Source organism: Portunus trituberculatus, chromosome 39, assembly GCF_017591435.1.
Source record: "Portunus trituberculatus isolate SZX2019 chromosome 39, ASM1759143v1, whole genome shotgun sequence".
Lineage (NCBI taxonomy): Eukaryota > Metazoa > Arthropoda > Malacostraca > Decapoda > Portunidae > Portunus > Portunus trituberculatus.
Genome location: NC_059293.1, coordinates 10,166,004 through 10,183,503, shown reverse-complemented (window position 1 = coordinate 10,183,503; position 17,500 = coordinate 10,166,004). Strand labels below are relative to the sequence as shown.

Below are 17,500 nucleotides of genomic sequence, written 5' to 3'. Positions count from 1 at the left end.
GCGACACTCAATGTATTATTCGTGTAGTTTATAAATACAGTGAAGGAACGGGTGTTTGTAATGGATGTGAATGAGAAAGGCACTTTTCAACAGGCGCTAATGGAAGTTATGGGAGGTTTTAAGTATTTTTTTTTTCATTCACGGTTCTACTGATTCTTAACGTATTATTCACGTGGCTTAAGGAAGCAGTTAAAGAAAATAAGCTTGTAATGGTTAAGAGTGAGGAAGGCGCTTTTCAACAGGCACTAGTGGAAGTTATGGCGATTTTGTAGCGTTTTTATTTATTTTTTTTTTTTTCGTGGCTCAGGCGACAGTTGATGTATTTATTCATGTGATTTGTGGATGCATTGAAAGAGAACGTGAATGAGGCGCAGAAGACTGTGTGTTGAGTAGACTGATCTGCCGTGGCATTCCCTGACAATAGGCCTGACTCAGCGTTACACATCTTGATTTGCTGAACAACGGAAAGGTTTGAATTGTTATGCGAAACATGATTCTCGTCCTGCAGTCAATAAAAATAAGTAATGTTACGCTGCTCCTTTTTTATGTAAAAGGGGAAACTGGCCAAAAGGAACAAAAAACATTGAACAAAATGGTCCAATGAGATACCAGTCTCCGAATAGCATCGAGTGTTAGCCAAAAAGAATGGGATAAAGGTCTTGAAACCTTCCTCTTAAACTAGTTCAATTCATGGGTGGATGGAGAACCAGAACTATTAGGCTGGAAGTAAAGACCAAAGATGAGATGAGATGACGAAACTGACAATGACCATCCACATATTTTCTTTAAAATTTACGCCATCAGTTGAACAATAAACTGAAAATAAGTCTTATTCTTATATTTACTTTATTTAATCATTATTCTTCGTATTTTCTATTCATTTACATTTTTCAGGTGTGAGGTGAAACGCGGGCACGCCTTCACCTGGATAGGACACCCCCCTTCCTCTTTGCGTGAACTTTATATGAGACTCATGAGGCAGGGCAGGTAAGGTGTGTGTGTGTGTGTGTGTGTGTGTGTGTGTGTGTGTGTGTGTGTGTGTGTGTGTGTGTGTGTGTGTGTGTGTGTGTGTGTGTGTCACTTAACTGTAATAAAACATATTTTAAACACTGTTCATGTTATGTCCTCATAGCTGCCTTCTTCCACATTTTTTCCATTTTTTTCTTTTTTTACTTTGCTAATTCATTCAGTTTTCATGTAATAACTATTTTTGATTTGACACTCATTCAATCTCAATACTATTTCATAATCTTTCTTGGCTCCTTGTGTGTGTGTGTGTGTGTGTGTGTGTGTGTGTGTGTGTGTGTGTGTGTGTTTCCAAGTTTAATCGTTATCCCTTCTCCCAAGGTTGCCACACAATGCCATCCTCGCCCTAAACTTGAAGCGAGCTCCATTCCACCCCTGGGCAGGGAAGCGCTCAGCTACCATCCCTCATGCCCCTTCTGTCTTCCAACTGAGAGAAGAGCTGCCTTTCCCTATGAGTGAGGAGGAGGAGGAGGAGGAGGAGGGAGGGGAGGAGGGACAGGAAGAGTGGACTACAATACTTGATCCAGCATCTATACTTTCATCATTAGAAAGGACTGAAATGGCCTCAAGCCTCATCCCTCTCCTTCCCTCAGTTATGGGCCATGCAAGGGTCAGACGCAGCATCAATGAGCAGCCACACACTCAGGTGGACAGCTACAGGCATGGGTCTAGGCGACCAAGGTCCCTGCCGTTGGGAGGCAAGCGGTCTGGGATGGAGCAGGGTGGGTTTGATGATGTGCTACATGCATGGGCCACAGAGGGACATGGGATGGCTTGGCCCGCAAGTGTAAAGATGAATGTTGACACAAAGCGGAAAGCATTCAGCGCTTGGGCAGGAAAGAGAAGTGGTGACAGCAAGCACGGAAGATTCAGTGCTTGGGCGGGAAAGAGAGAAGCATTTGGTCCTTGGAAGGAAAAAAGGAGTGAGGAAGATGAGAAAAGGCAAGCATTCAGTGCCTGGGCTGGTAAAAGAAGTGAGGATGAAAAGAGGCAAGCTTTTAGTTCCTGGGCAGGAAAACGGGAAGCTTTCAATGCCTGGGCAGGAAAAAGAAGCAGCAATGATAATGACAAGCGACAAGGTTTCAGTGCCTGGGCAGGAAAGAGAAGTAACAACGATAATGAAAAGAGGAAACCTTTCAGTGCCTGGGCAGGAAAAAGGAGCGACGGGAATAATAACAAACGGCAAGCTTTAAATGTTTGGGCTGGAAAGAGAAGCAACTCTGATTATGACAAGAGGCAAGCCTTCAGTGCCTGGGCAGGGAAGAGAAGCAACAATGACAACAAAAGACAAGGTTTCAGTGCCTGGGCAGGTAAGAGGAACGACAATGAAGACAAGCGACAAGGTTTCAGTGCCTGGGCAGGAAAAAGGAAATTTAATGCATGGGCAGGGAAGAGAAGTGATCATGACTACTACAAGGAACAAGAAGAGGAGGAGGAGGAGGAAAAGTCAAAGGATCAACTATCCAGTCTACTACAGCAGCACCACCAGCAAGAGCACCAGCAGGCATCCTCACTCATGCACCACAGCCCTGACTCCCTCACCCATTGGGATGCCAACTGGGACAGGTAGAAGACCAGCAAGACACTGCACAGTTAGCTTCCAAGCATCTTACAGATTCCCATGTGTTAGTTATTAAGGTAGGCAGAGAGAGAGAGAGAGAGAGAGAGAGAGAGAGAGAGAGAGAGAGAGAGAGAGAGAGAGAGAGAGAGAGAGAGAGAGAGAGAGAGAGAGAGAGAGAGAGAGAGAGAGAGAGAGAGAGTTCCACTTAACAACTTTTACTCCTTTATCTATTTATCATTTCATTTATAACAGTCTACTTGCAAAAAATCATTCAACTAATTAAATAACAACCTTATATCTCAAAATGTTGTAAATGCATCCAGCTGTTGGCTACAAATATGTTCACAGTGCTTGTTAAGTTCACAACCTTTTAACTGACATCTTTGGGATTAATTAAGTACTTTTCTTATTTGTTTTTAGAATTTACATTAGTATCTCAGAGTACAGTATTATATTTTTAGGATTGTTTTTGGTAAAGAGATAAAAATATCACAAAATTACTAGCTTTTCATAATTTACCTATCATAATTAATACAGAAAGGCAACAACTCAACCCACCATTCAATAATCAAAACACTATTTGGTCTCTTTAATAAATATATATTTAAAAAAACATCTATTTCATATTATCATGTACCAGTTGCATTTTGCTTTTAAGTTACTCAGTCATTAACCAGAGTGACAAAAAAAACTCTAATCTCTCGGTACTCCATACCCTCCCAAGACCACCACCACCAGCACCACCACCACCGCCATCATAAAGACCTGCTCCTGGTACTCATGCATCACTCAAGGCACCAGGGATCAAGCACACCACAGAATGTCTCAAGCTACCACTACAAGATGCTTCCTGGATAGACAGTCTCAGCCTTCTGTCAACACAACGAACATGCACCAAACCACCTTCTGAATCTTGAAGAAAAAGATACTGAGGAATTTTTCTAAAGCTCAAAGGAAAACTATGAAACCAGTAAATGATGATAAGTTGAAAATGTAGTGTTTTTCTTTAGTCTATTTTGAGTCTGATATTCACTTCTCACTGCTTTATGTACCGGAAGAATACAAAAGGGATCTGAATGCTATAAAACTTTCTGATTGAAATTATTGGTCTTGTGAAGTCAGTGTATGCAAAGATCATAAGCAAGAATAAGAAAAATGTGCTGGAAAATCAAGGAAGAAAGTGTTAAAATTCAAGAAAAAACAACTAGTGAATTGGAAGAAAAATGCTTGAGATGTAGAAGAAAACTATAAAAGACCATGAAGAAAAGCCTTTAAAAAAAAAAGAGGAAAAAGACCATTCAAATTCCCCCTCCTTTCATTTGCTTTGTTTTACTTTTTCTTTTTTTTATCATTAACCTTATTTTCTGTCCTTAATTCTTCACGCCCTTTATCTGTTCACTCCATACTATATTCTTCTAATTTCTCATCACCATTTTTCCCTTTCACATCTCCCTTTTCTCTTGATTTCCTTTTTTTTTTATCCTTCACTCCATTTCATATTCTTTCCTATCCACTTTGGTTGAAGTTTTCTTTGTTCCCCTTATTTCTTTTCTTTCTCCTTCCCTTCCATTCCTTGATTCACAGACACACACATCTGTAGCTAAAGTAAGGCTGGACTAAAGCTACAAAAAACACATAGTACAATTTTTTTTCACTAATTTCTCTCTCTCTCTCTCTCTCTCTCTCATCTGACAGTGTTATTCCAAATTCCTCCCTTATCTAATTTGAATTCTAATGGGATAAATGTCTAACTTCTTAAAAACATCTATTGTAAAAGCTACATACATAAACCTTTGTAACAAGTTAATAATTGTTATAAACTGTGTTTCCTCGGTGTAACCTAATTCTATTTAGTGCATATACCTTTGTATGTATTCATTAGTAACAAGACAGGAAAGAAAATGTTTTTGTTAGATATCTGTTGTAAAAATCATTGCTGGGAAAAAAATACTGGTGAGAAGATGGAAAAGAACAAACTACTTAGAATGTTGAATATCCAGCTGAAAAATTTGTTGTGAAGGAAATCATGCTCTGGTAATGAATTACAAAGGAAAAATTAGCTAAATAGTTTAGTATTGTTGAAAACCATTTGAAAAGATTATGTACTAAGAAGAGAGAAGACAAGACAAAAATCAACCTGCTAGAAGAAAAAAAAAAGTTAAGAAAGATGTCATGTACTTGTAGCAAAGGAAAAGTTTAAAAAGAGGTAAGTAGCTAAATATCAAGCTGGAAATTCAATTGAAGAGATTGTGTACAAATGAGAAGATGGAAAAGTTAATCTATAACATTTAATGTCAAGTTAAGAAAGGAATCATGTACTAGTAGAAACAGGAAAGAAAAAATTATCAAACTGAAAATCACTTTATGATTACTATGTACCAATGACATAGCATGAGAAAATCCATGAGACTTAAATATGACAGCAAAGAAATCACTTGGAAATGTTATGTGGTATAGAGTCAGATATAAACAAGTAAATAAAGGTAATGAGACATTCACCTCCATCTCTAACAGCATACCTGCACCTGCACTGTAATTACCACTGCCCATCATGATATAACAAAGCATATCACAATACAGTGAAGCATAATGTGAGCTGAAGTGAATAAATATGAGCAGGCATTCCATCTGTCTTTGTCTTTGCCCCTAAATTTCTTTTCCATGATTACTGATGATTATATCACGAAAACTGAAGAATATTGATATAAAAAGTACTTCATATCAATCAATAAAGTGTTTCTCTAGTTATGTCTTTCTTAATGTCAATAGTATACAACTTCTTTATTTTGTAACTAACTCATTTCTTTACATATTCTTCCACTCTGTCAATGTAAGCATCTTTTCACTGATAAGAAAACAAAAAATCTTACTCATAATTTATATTTATCTTTCTCTATTAATCTTAGGAGCAGCAGTACACTTCCTAAGGCTTGATGTCACCCCTAGGTGGTTGGTCACTACAACACTGGCACAAGATGAGAATGTGGAGCAGTGAAGCACATCACTGCACCACTATACAGACCAGGCAGGGCCTTCACCACCTCTGAGATGCAGCACTAACTTTACCATATACCTCTACCCCTCACTCTTGACCATTTTGATTGATAGCAACAACTGTCTCAAGAATTTTGCTTACTTGTAAAGTGAAATATACAAACACCCAAAATAACAGGATAATACATTACATTGGCACTGTAAATAAGATGAGTGAGTGAGGGGCATTTCATTGGGCAAGGTCTCAATGTGATTTGCACCAACAGGACAAAAGCCACCACAAATTACCAAGGTGAAAAGATAAAACTTACAAGCTGCCACATAAAAGCCTAGAAACACAACATATTTGAGAATCAATTGCTCTTCACCATTACCTAAAGTATTCTTCATCATTAGGGACCTGGGGCAGTATTCTGCATAGTGTGTGTGGCTGTACATAGTTATCATGAGATCTCAAAGAATTTGTAGCCATCAGTCTTCCAACCATTAGAAGTCATTAGCTATACCTCCCTCACTGTCAGCCGCTAGAATGTACACACAATTTGTCAACTTTCAATATATAGAATGAAATAAGTTCTTGACATAACTTTCTTGGATTCAAATTGTTCTTGACATCATATTACTACTTTTGGGATAGTTAGACAGTGTATCTAAACGAAGGAAACATGATATAACAGGTTATGGTATGGTATCTCCTTTCATCATGGTAGAAGCCATAACAATAGATTGGTCAACCTCCACATGCAGTCAAAATTCATACACATAACAAAACCATATGCTTAATTGTTTGATATATTACAGCAGAATTACTTCACCATACCTACCCATTATCAAGTACCATATCACCACTACTTAAACCAACCTCCAACTTATAGTATCAACAAAATAATGAATGAAGGCACTGATGACTGGAACTTAAGAATTCATTCATCCCGCATACAAAACATGAGAAAGAAAACAATATATGAGAAAGAAAAGGTGAACACAGAAAGAATGACATTTTTTTGTGGATATGAAAAATACTTTCAGGATTGTATATCAGTAATCCTGTCCAATATTATGTGACTGGTGGTGGTAATAGTGATGATGAATGAATAACTAGTGTTTGAGATGATGACAGTGGTGTGTGTAAATGGTAGCATAAATGTCATCCTTGAAAGGCAGGTTTGGTATGTGTCACCTGAGGGCAGCCTAACAAACAATACAGGTAGGTCCAGATAAGCACAAATCTGCTAAGTACTTCGTTTGTCTGACTGAGGTGGTAGTGGTATGTCAAGAGGAAAGGCCCATAAGATTGGAGTTTGAGGTAGTTGCAAGGAGACCAGTGAGTTGACCAAAGAGAGAGAGAAGTGATCGTCTATGGCCACAAAAAAAAAGGGAGACTAGCTAGTCCTCCAATCTGGCAGGAGAAAATAAGGGTGTAAAACAAAATGATGATGATAAGTTCCTTGCTTTCAAAGTCCTTCCATTAGCAGTAACTGTAACTATTTCTTTTCTTTATATTTTTGCTTATAACAAGGAGAACTTCACAATTTCCTTCTTGCAAAGAGCACTCCATTGATCACACCATCAAAATTCCCTCATCACAAGTGGACTACCATCATTCAACAAAACTTTCTTTAATTTCACTACTATCTACATAGAACACAGCAAGACCAATCCAAAGAAAGAAGTAATCAAGGAGGATAAGAAAAGGAAATACATAGGAATGATCATATCACAGCAACAATATATCACACAAAACAAAACTAACAAAATGTAGCACAAAAAAAAAAAAAAAAAAAATAAATAAATAAATAAAAATAAAAAATAAATAAATAAATAAAATAAATAAATAAATAAATAAATAAATAATAAATAAAATAAATAAAAATAAAAATAAATAAATAAATAAATAAATAAAATAAATAGATAAAAAATAATAATAATAAAAAAAAAATAATAATAATAGTAAATCAATAAATAAATAAAAAATAAATGACAGACATTCTTAACTTAAAGTGTTGTGTTATCACTGCACATCAGTTTTCTTGACATGGTGATACAGCCTTCAAGGGAGGGAATATTACCAGATTCATAAAATCCTTTCAAATTAAAGATAAAACACTCAAACCATGACTTTATGAATGAAATAGAGAATCTTGACTATTATCTGAAAAATACATTGCTTTGTATTCCAAGACTGAATGCCACTATTTCTAAATATCTTTTACTCAGAACACTACTTTACTTCACATAAATTGAATAAAATCTATGCAACTAATACATTTCTTGTAGGACTAATATTGGAATCTTGAAAGCAATCTTGGCAACACTAGTGTGTGTTAAAAGTAGTCAAGATAAGGTGATAAACATCTCAGAATGTGTTCTTTAATCATCATAAGTGGGAATGTCATCGAAGGAGTAGCCTTCATAGCCTTTAAAGGCATAATAAGCCACATAGGAGTGATAGGCACCAGGAATAAACATGAGAGCACCCAAAATGATGACAGGCCATGTGCGGTCAGCATACTTTTCATCCAAGTACCCAGTGACCAGCAGGCTGCCTACCACCAGCAGGAGAGTGCCAGCAGCAAAGAGCAGCATCGCATACCCTATTGCCTTCCACGGAATGCGCTTGGGACCACTCTGTGTGTGAGGGGCAGTATGAGGACACTGAAGATTAAGGAGGTTAGTGATGCTGTGTGCTTCTTCCTCTATTTCCACTTATTCATAATTTTACCATGCAGTAAGCACAAAATATCCTTTCAGGAAAAGGTTATTGATGTCACCTTATGTCCATTCTGAACAGTATAGCAAAATGCAGAGGACAACAGTTTCAAAAGTCTGCTTGAAGTTTATACTGCCCTCAGATAAAGAACTTACGTATGTATTTAAGCAGAACATATAAGTCATCTTGTATTCTTTTTTTATTTTATGCTATAGCTAAGGCAACTGCAGATTTTCATTAAATACTTGAGTTACACTCAATACAACCATTTTAAAGTTAAATTTAAAGTTCATTGGTTTTGGTTCAAGTATCCACAATATCTGGTGCTCTCCAGAATGTTTTGCATACAGGTAAAAGACATATGCAATGACTCAAATACCTTGAACTGGTCATCGACAAAACCATCATCCTCTTGTGTGAGCCTCTGGTACTTTGCAGAGGATGAGGGATAGGATGATGATGAGGAAGAGGAGGAGGAGGATGCACGGGCGTCCTTGCGAACCATGACCACGACTCACACTACCACAGAGCTCCTTCAGCCTGAAACAGGGAAGGGCATCAGCACACATCAGTGAGATTCTGGTGCTCACACAGGCAAATGAATCCTTCAACAACAAGAGTTTAAGACGAACAAAGAAGCAAAGCAGTCAGTGCACGCTGGTAGCCAGTGGCCTTTCCAAATAAGCTGGTCACTCACTAAGTCATGGAAAGTGGCTAAATGACTAGACAGACATGTAATGACATTCCATACATCTGAGTGTTTTTGCTTGAAAGTGTCAAGACAGTGCTATGATTGCTCCTCCTCACATGAACACATGTTCATGTCCTCAGCAACATAAAAGTTGCACTGCATTGTTTAGAAATCCATCACACAATGTCACATGCATGTCACAAGCAAAGCTGTTGGTCTGATCACTTCATGCTACTTCTGATAACAAAAATGGCCATTAAGTTAACATTTACAAGACAAAACACTAAGAAATGCTTTTTGCTGCAAGTTTTCTCATTTTTATCCTTATCTCTCTTCCTTTCAAGTATCCTATCTTTTTATTAAAATGAGGGCTCTAATAAAAGGAATTAAAAACAGTACCATAATGAAAATGCATCCAAAGTTTGAAAAATTATTTCGTGTTCAGAAAATGACAGGTGAGAATTAACCAAATCTAATCCAACCCAACCTAACCTAGAGTTATGTACTAACAAATCAAAAATTATATCCATGACTTGCAATTAATAAACAATACGACATTATTTTCTATATTCAAAAGATTAATCATCCCTTACATCCTTCACAGTGAAGCAACCTTATTAAACATGTTCCCTGTATTTGGCAGTGCAGCGAGCTCTCTCACGCAGCGATACAAATAAATTACCTATCATAATTTCAGTGCTGGTCAAGCCAGCGGAGCGAGAAGAGTATAGTGTTGTCTGGGAGAACACCCAAACACATTTGCAACATCAAAGTCTTTGCCCACCGGTGGGTTGCATCACATACCGTGAAAAATCTATGACTTCTCTGCAATACGACTAACCGGTGGATACACTTTATTTTTCAATATTCATACTGTATTACATTTTTCTTTTCCTAAATTTGTTTACATATTTTTGTCTCTTTGTTTTGCATATTTAGGAAATGAATGCTACACAGTTTTATTCTCAATTTAGTTAAAAAAAAAAAAGAGAGAGAAGGTAAAATAAGATAAAGATATCAGAAAATTGTGAAATTATGAAAAGATCAATGAAGAAAATTATTGAAGCTTATTAATAAAGTCCAATTGTGATATCTCAGTTTGAATTATTTGTTATGGAAAAGTTTATGTTCTTCTGAAGAAAAAATACAAGATAATATAGTTTTTTTCATGTATTAGAAAAAAAGTAGACTATTTTTTAAATAATATTTATAACAATAAAAAATGAAATAAACTTCATACTAATTATCAATCAGTGTTTATTATGCCCTCCTAACACATACTACTTATTGAAATTTTACCATATAATCCAATTTCTATTAATAATAAGATTAAAATGTGATGTATGTGAAAATTGTTGCATGACCCACCAGTGAGTCGCATCGCAACAGTGGACTGTAACTGATGACCTACCAGTGGGTTGTATCGCAGGTAATGTGTTAAACTAGTCTAGTGTCCTTAAAGGAGGCATCTAGGGTGAATCAGACCCTCTTTTCTCTTCCATCTGTTGCCATTCCTTTAAGATAAAGTTATCTTTGTTCTTGATCAAAGTCACGGCAAAAGCCACAGAAAGTTGGCATTGCAACTTTGCTTTGTTTAACTTTTTAAAAACATTTGTGACTTTTGACTATATGCTTTCAAAATTCATGGTGCAGCAAAAGTTGCAACTTAGTGCCACAACCCCCAGATCTGAGTTTGGGTTTGGTTTTATTGGTGTTTTAGGGATTTCTAGGAACCTTTTTATTCTAATTTAACCAAATTTGGCCTCTAGGATTGTCTTGGAACTGCAAAATTTGATTTAATTTGGTTTTCCCCACCCTCATTAAGCCTTTTTACACAATTTGCCTTCCACCATCTTAGCACCCTGCTTTCCCAACATGTTCCCAAGCTTGCTGGGAATGGACACTACTAATTACCGTTAACTACCGTCAACTACCGTCAACTGCCGTCAACTATGGAGAGAGAGAGAGAGAGAGAGAGAGAGAGAGAGAGAGAGAGAGAGAGAGAGAGAGAGAGAGAGAGAGAGAGAGAGAGAGAGAGAGAGAGAGAGAGAGAGAGAGAGAGAGAGAGACTCTTTCCCACTCCCAAGATCCTCCGCAATTTGTTTTGCTTTCACACACACACACACACACACATCGAAACCATTCCCATGACAACTGACCTACCAGTGACAGGAGTTTACTTTTGTTTAGCCTTAGTGACCGCCACCATTTCACCTCAGTTACAATGGCTACTAGGAAGTCGACTCGAGCCAGACAGACAGGAGCCAAGACTGTGCCTCGTAAGAAAGATAAGAAAATAGAATATCCCTGTGGATTCTGTCAACAAAGTTGTGCAGCAGACACAATTTTATGTTCAGGCTGCATGACATGGTTCCACCGAGATTGTGCAAAGCTGACCAAAGAGGAATTACATGTCTTGGGAGTGACAGATATTGATTATCTGTGCTCAAGCTGTTGTGGTAAACCTCAAGAGAATAAATTTGACTATCCAAATTCGTTGCAGTGACTGCAGGAGTATACTGGTGCCAACAAATCGTGGAATATGTTAAAGAAAGTGTGTGACTGTGAACTGATATTTTTGCGCAGTTATCAATTTGATTGTACAGTTGATACATTAACAACATATCCTCATGATGTGTTGCAGCCTGACCACCAAGCTATGGAAATTTTATGCATGTCCACTGACTCTGAACCAGTCAGTAAGACTATAGCCGAGTGGAACAAGCAGTTGCCATCAGCAGCAACAGTCACAGGAGTATAGTTTGCTGGACCACTACCCCTGAACTTGCATAAAACTTCCATAGCTTGGTGGTCAGGCTACAACACATCATGAGGATATGTTGTTAATGTATCAACTGTACAATCAAATAAAAGATGTATAGCGCTAAACTGTAATTTTACAGGTTAAGATAGCGTAGCATTGAATAAGGTGGTGGGAGCCCATGAGTGACTTCAAAAGGTTAGGATAGCCAAATATGGTCTATTCTCTGTTTGCTGACTATTGTTTAAGGATATTTTTCTCAATATAGTGGATTTCTCTTTAGACTTGGTTTCCCAAATTTGGCCTATTTTGGCCCTCTCTCAACAGCAAATCCTCGCTTTCTCACCAAATCCCTGAGCGGTACAAACAAATACATCAGGAATCACTATTGGTAAGATTTAGAAATATTCTCCAATAAAAACACACTGCTTACCGTGAGTAGGCCCAGTGGATTGCTGGTCCCCTGCTGTACAATGGTGTGCGCCTCGCCCCTCCCGCGCCAGGCCCTCGGTGGTGCCGTGTGTCAAGGAGGAAACACTTGTGAAGAACCCTTGGTGGTGAGTGACACTGTGACAGCCCCGTGTTATTCCTCCCCCCGCCTCACGTTATCTGGTATAATACACGCCCCTCCCTGCCTCCAGCACTATCTTGACCTTGATCTTGACACCTGGGATTGGAGTGGGAAATGCACACTGTTTATGTCTGCTTCCTATCATGACAGCCTGATTAACGAAATGTAACGTGCTGGGATCAAGACAGCAGGGATCAACACGCTTCACAGCACCACAGGGTAAGAGAAAGCGGTGCTGCTGTTGACTTGTGGTCCCAGCAGAGCACAACACAGTAAAGGACAACACAACACAGCCTGGTGGTTGACAGGGCAGCACAATACAGCACACCCCGGTAGTTGGCAGGGGCAGCATAACACAGCACAGCCCGGTAATTGACAGGGACAGCACAATACAGCCCAACCTGGTAATTGGCAGGGGCAGCACAACACAGCACAGCTCGATAAGTGACAAGGGCAACACAACACAGCACATCCCGGTAGTTGACAGGGGCAGTATAACACAGCACAGCCCGGTAGTTGACAGGGGCAGCACAACACAGCACAGCCCGGTAATTGACAGGGACAGCACATTACAGCACAGCCTGGTAATTGGCAAGGGCAGTACAACACAGCATAGCCCAGTAGGTGACAGGTGCAACACAACACAGCACAGCCCGGTAGGTGACAGGGACAGCACAACACAGCACAGCCCGGCAATTGACAGGGGCAGCACATTACAGCACAACCAGGTAATTGACGGGCAGCACAACACAGCACAGCCTGGTAATTGACAGGGGCAGCACAACACAGAATAGCCTGGTAGGTGACAGGGGCAACACAACACAGCGCAGCCCAGTAGGTGACAGGTGCAACACAACACAGCACAGCCCAGTAGTTGACAGGGGCAGCATAACACAGGATAGTACAGGACAAAATATTAAGACGAGGCACGTAGCTCTTTTTACAGTCGGTAATGATTTCGTCTTTTAACCCCCAAGGACAAACTTGGAAACCTGGAGAGAAAGAAGAGTTTTCAGATGGAGAAGCTAAAATGTGGTAAAATAAGGGGGGAGGGCTATTGCTGTTATTGTTATGATGGGTACCATCATAACAATAACACTATCAAATGTAACCAAACCAAACCTAGGTTAGGTTAGTCAGGCTGTGTGCCTCATCTTAGGGTTTAGCCTTATTATAAGACCTTGTCAGGAACTCTTGACACAATTAGACTTTACATTACTTTACATTAATGATATTTTTTTCATGCTGCTGGCTATTGTTGACTTGTATTGAATATTGATGCTTTTGAAAATCAACATATTGAGACAGATAGAGTTTGGTTAGTTTAGATTAAGTTTGATTTGGTTTTGTTGGTGGGAGAAAATGAAAAAGCCGAAACTTCACATTTTTGTGAAAATAAAAGGTCTAAGGAGACAAAAAACTGTATTAGGCAAAGAAAGATCTCATAAGATTTTTACCCATCTTAATATTTACCCACTAGAGAACAGCATGGGACAGGCAAGGGCAGACTGTGCAGGAGTAACAACTGGAAGACTTGGTGCTTGCCGTTCGCTGTACAGGGCATTGTATTGTGATGTGAATTAAGGCTTACTCATTGCAAACTCAAGAATGTTAGGTTCTTGCAGGACAGTGCTGTGAAAGTTGAGAAAGAAATATGAGGTACAGTCATCTTGATTTTAAGATGCATTTTCTTATTCCAGAACTGCATATTCTTTCCTGAAGACACAATGACTAGTAAGAAACCTCAAACAAAAGTAAGTCATCCACTTCCCTGTTGATTCTAATGAGTCAGTTTTTTTTATAAGGATTGTCATTGTATGCCTGAGGAACAGCATTGGCATTACATCTCTGTCCTTTAGGTGTCATCATGGGTGGTGTCCAGCTTCTCGGATTTTGATCTTAGCTCCTCTCCTCCTGCCGACAAGAAGATTGGTAAGCGTTCCCGAGACACGGGTGGCCGAAATGACGGCAGACAGAAGCGTCTCCAGGCATCACAGCAGCTCCAGGTATTTCCTTCATTACAGTGGGTCATGTATTCTTAGTAAATTCTTTTCACACTCCCAACAATGGCTTCACTTTCATGGCATGGTAATGAAAGATTCAGGTGTACAATTTCATTTATATTAGGTGTTATGTATACAAGAAATCATATTTTTTTACAGTTGGTCTTTGATTACAGGGCAGGTCAGCACTGTGGGTGGACCTGTATGCTCCCTCCACACAAGAGGACCTTGCTGTTCACAAGAGAAAAGTGCTTGAGGTGGAGTCTTGGTTGGTAGAGAGTTCATATGGAAGAAAGGTTGGTTGCCTCTTATCTAGGTATTAGTAGGATGGGATGTAAATTTGTAAGGAAAAATGTACCTAAAACTATCATATACACTTGTACCAATTTGTGTTATGTGCAGGTAAAGAGTGTAACATGACAGTATAGACTAGTGATTACAAGGTTTGGCTTACAGTTGATCCTAGGTTGAGCTTACTAGGGACTTATTTTTTGTCTCAGTGTAACCCTTGTTCACCTAAAAAGAATTCTCTTTCTTATGTGAAGTTCTAAGATTAACTATTGCATATGGAGTAAAGTAGTGTGAAGATAAGCTATCAATGATTTCGCAAGTGCTGTTGTAGCTTATTAGTGGTAGAGATATGGCTAATTATCTCTTTTCAGATGGAAGTTGCTTCAGGACAGTTTGAGTACTTTACGGAATTCCTAATTGATGGGATTCTTTAATTAAGGTCCATTATCATTAGTTCTGTGTGGGGAGGCCATCCATTTTATAATGTTGAGCATTTAAGATTAACTGTAAGGCAACTGTATATTATTAGACCACTAGCAGAATTACTTGGCCTTGCTTAGTGAAGAGAGACACCCCTATGAAATTTCATCGCAGTCAGCAATATTTTTATATATGAAAAGTAGACACACCCACACAAAGACAAACAGACAGACAATATGTTTTATTATATAAGATTATTACATTAAACGTAGAATTAAAGATAACATGAGACAAGTAAGGACAAGTAGAGCACATGGCCTCAATGCAGTCACCTTTTGCAGGGGAGAAAGCTGCTGCTGCTAACTGGGCCTGCAGGATGTGGGAAATCTGCCACTGTCAGGGTCCTTGCCCGGGAAGCAAAACTCAATCTAGTGGAGTGGACCAACCCCACCACAACACCTTATAATAATAATTTTATGGAACAAGGTTAGACCAATCATTGATAAGTTTTACCACTGGCATTTTAGGGAAGACAAATACTGAGGATAATTAAAGCATAATGTTAGCAATGTTTTGCTTAATTTATCCCTCTACTTAGATATAAAAGTTACTAGTGAAGATCGATCTTTGTACCAATGCACAATAATTACGCTGATCGAGTTTAATAATGCTAAATAGTCAAAATTCACACTTAATGTTGTCTGATCTCCTATAATACACTCTGACATCCCAACAGAAAATGTGTGGAGACCTGATGACACGGTGGTCCCAGTCAGCCAGACCACACAGTTCTGGGAGTTCTTGATGCGGTGCAGCAAGTACAACAGTGTGTGCACAACAGACAAGAGAGAGAACCTGGTGTGTGTGGAGGATTTCCCCAATGCTATTCTCAGAGACCCAGCATCTTTTCATACCATGCTCAGGTAAGTGCAAAGAAAGTTAAAACCCAGATGTGTTATTTTTGGCACTTTTACTATACTGTAGTAATCATGACATAAATAGCTCCAATTATTGACTGCTTCCATGAAGTGGAATTTGAAGACTTGTCAATGATTCCAGTTTGTTTCACTTTATATTTTTGCCTGAGTGACATTAGGTTTGAGGATCCTGCTTTGCATTACAGGCTTGTCTGACTTGGTGTTGGCAAGTAAGTTATATGGATAATTAAAGCTATGGAATATATTGTAGTTGACAGGATTTGGTAGCCTTGACTGAAGTATTTAAAGATACTTGTCCCTCACTTGTGATATTTCAAAGAATTACACACAACAGGAGACTCTTGGTATTTCCCAGGTGCTTGATCATTCTCCAGTGGCATGCAGGCAGTAGCTCCCTTGTGGTGTTTTGGTTGAGGACAGTGTATGCAGTATGACTTGCTTTAAAATGTGTTGTGGTTATAGCAATCTTATTTCGTGCTTATTTTTCTTAAGTGATTAGTTAGCGTTTGTGATTTTCTATCATATATCAAATTTATGGGAAATGACTTCAGCAATTACAGTCTACATTCATTGTCATATATGTGCAGGAAATACAGTCAGTGGAGCAACAGCAGCCCAGTGGTGTTCATTGTGACAGACTCCACCAACCAGTATGGGAATGTGAAGCGACTCTTTCCTCCTGACTTGGTGCAGGAACTCTCCATTGTCAGCATTGGGTGAGACGTGATGACAGCTATGCTGGAGTAGATCACAAAGCACTGATGACACTGACAGTCACTCCATAACTGATAAGTCACTGTGAAGTGATAATAATAATGTGTGTGTGTAATAGTATTACTAATTCCCATTAATGTTTACATAGATTCAATCCCATTGCAAGTGGGCTGTTAGTAAAGGCTCTGAATCGCATCCTGAGCATAGAGAGTGCCGGTGAAGGTGGGTTGAGGCTTCCACTGCCCTCCAAGGAGGTGCTGCAGAGTCTGACAGACGCCTCAGGGGGAGACATTCGCAGTGCCATCAATGCTCTTCAGTTTGCCACTAAAAAGGGTAAGGAAGTAATAAGTGAAAGATACATCCTCATCTATTTCAAATAATGCATGAAAATGTATGTAGACTCTTCTTTTGTGGTGTGATCACATTCTCAATGTGGCATCAGTCAGGACTAAAATAAATCTTAGTATGGTTTTATTAAGAATTGTCAATGATCCATTGATAGAACCTTAGAAATTAAGTATACTACATAGCATGAATCCCTGAATGATAACAAAAGTTTCTCTGCAAATTGTTTGAATTGTAGGAAAACAAACATAAGCTGGAGACTGATGCCAGATATTTACCCACAGATGTAAGTAAGATTGGAGGATTATTTACTGGCCCATCAAAGAAGGACAAGCCAGGCAGCAGAGGGAAGAGCAGCACCAAGTCAAAGCCTGCAGTGAGTAGCGAGGATGCTCACGTGGCTGTGGGAGGAAAGGACGCATCACTCTTCCTTTTCAGGGCATTGGGAAAAGTCCTCTATTGCAAGCGTGAGTAT

At 38.9% G+C, this 17,500-nt stretch overlaps 3 protein-coding genes and 1 long non-coding RNA gene across 13 annotated transcripts in view; 2 read left to right on the top strand and 2 right to left on the bottom strand.

Annotated features, from left to right (window-relative positions):
- The window catches only part of LOC123515710, a 31,275-nt gene extending 26,061 nt beyond the window's left edge, over positions 1-5,214 (top strand). Inside the window, exons 3-5 of the mRNA XM_045274539.1 lie at positions 895-987; positions 1,348-2,664; positions 3,312-5,214. Of these exons, the coding sequence (XP_045130474.1) occupies positions 895-987; positions 1,348-2,596 (1,342 nt within the window). The 3' untranslated portion in view covers positions 2,597-2,664; positions 3,312-5,214. The remainder of the gene's footprint in view (positions 1-894; positions 988-1,347; positions 2,665-3,311) is intronic.
- Positions 1-12,309, bottom strand: part of LOC123515713 (COMM domain-containing protein 4-like) — a 71,840-nt gene extending 59,531 nt beyond the window's left edge. For 2 of the 4 annotated variants that reach the window (XM_045274545.1, XM_045274547.1), the window contains exon 1: positions 12,177-12,309. The gene's annotated coding sequence lies outside the window, so the exon portion shown is untranslated. The remainder of the gene's footprint in view (positions 1-12,176) is intronic. The other 2 variants (XM_045274544.1, XM_045274546.1) reach the window with 1 other exon arrangement.
- The window catches only part of LOC123515709 (cell cycle checkpoint protein RAD17-like), a 10,215-nt gene continuing 4,891 nt past the window's right edge, over positions 12,177-17,500 (top strand). Inside the window, exons 1-11 of one of the 7 annotated variants that reach the window (XM_045274532.1) lie at positions 12,177-12,300; positions 12,465-12,533; positions 13,795-13,889; positions 14,015-14,068; positions 14,174-14,320; positions 14,494-14,613; positions 15,370-15,514; positions 15,765-15,951; positions 16,554-16,682; positions 16,829-17,013; positions 17,310-17,492. In XM_045274532.1, coding sequence (XP_045130467.1) covers positions 13,803-13,889; positions 14,015-14,068; positions 14,174-14,320; positions 14,494-14,613; positions 15,370-15,514; positions 15,765-15,951; positions 16,554-16,682; positions 16,829-17,013; positions 17,310-17,492 — 1,237 coding nt within the window. In that variant the 5' untranslated portion in view covers positions 12,177-12,300; positions 12,465-12,533; positions 13,795-13,802. The other 6 variants (XM_045274535.1, XM_045274531.1, XM_045274533.1 and 3 more) reach the window with 6 other exon arrangements.
- The window catches only part of LOC123515714, an 11,790-nt gene continuing 9,544 nt past the window's right edge, over positions 15,255-17,500 (bottom strand). The window contains exons 2-3 of the long non-coding RNA XR_006677980.1: positions 17,304-17,426; positions 15,255-17,004 (exon numbers count right to left, since the gene is read on the bottom strand). This is a non-coding gene — a long non-coding RNA (uncharacterized LOC123515714). The remainder of the gene's footprint in view (positions 17,005-17,303; positions 17,427-17,500) is intronic.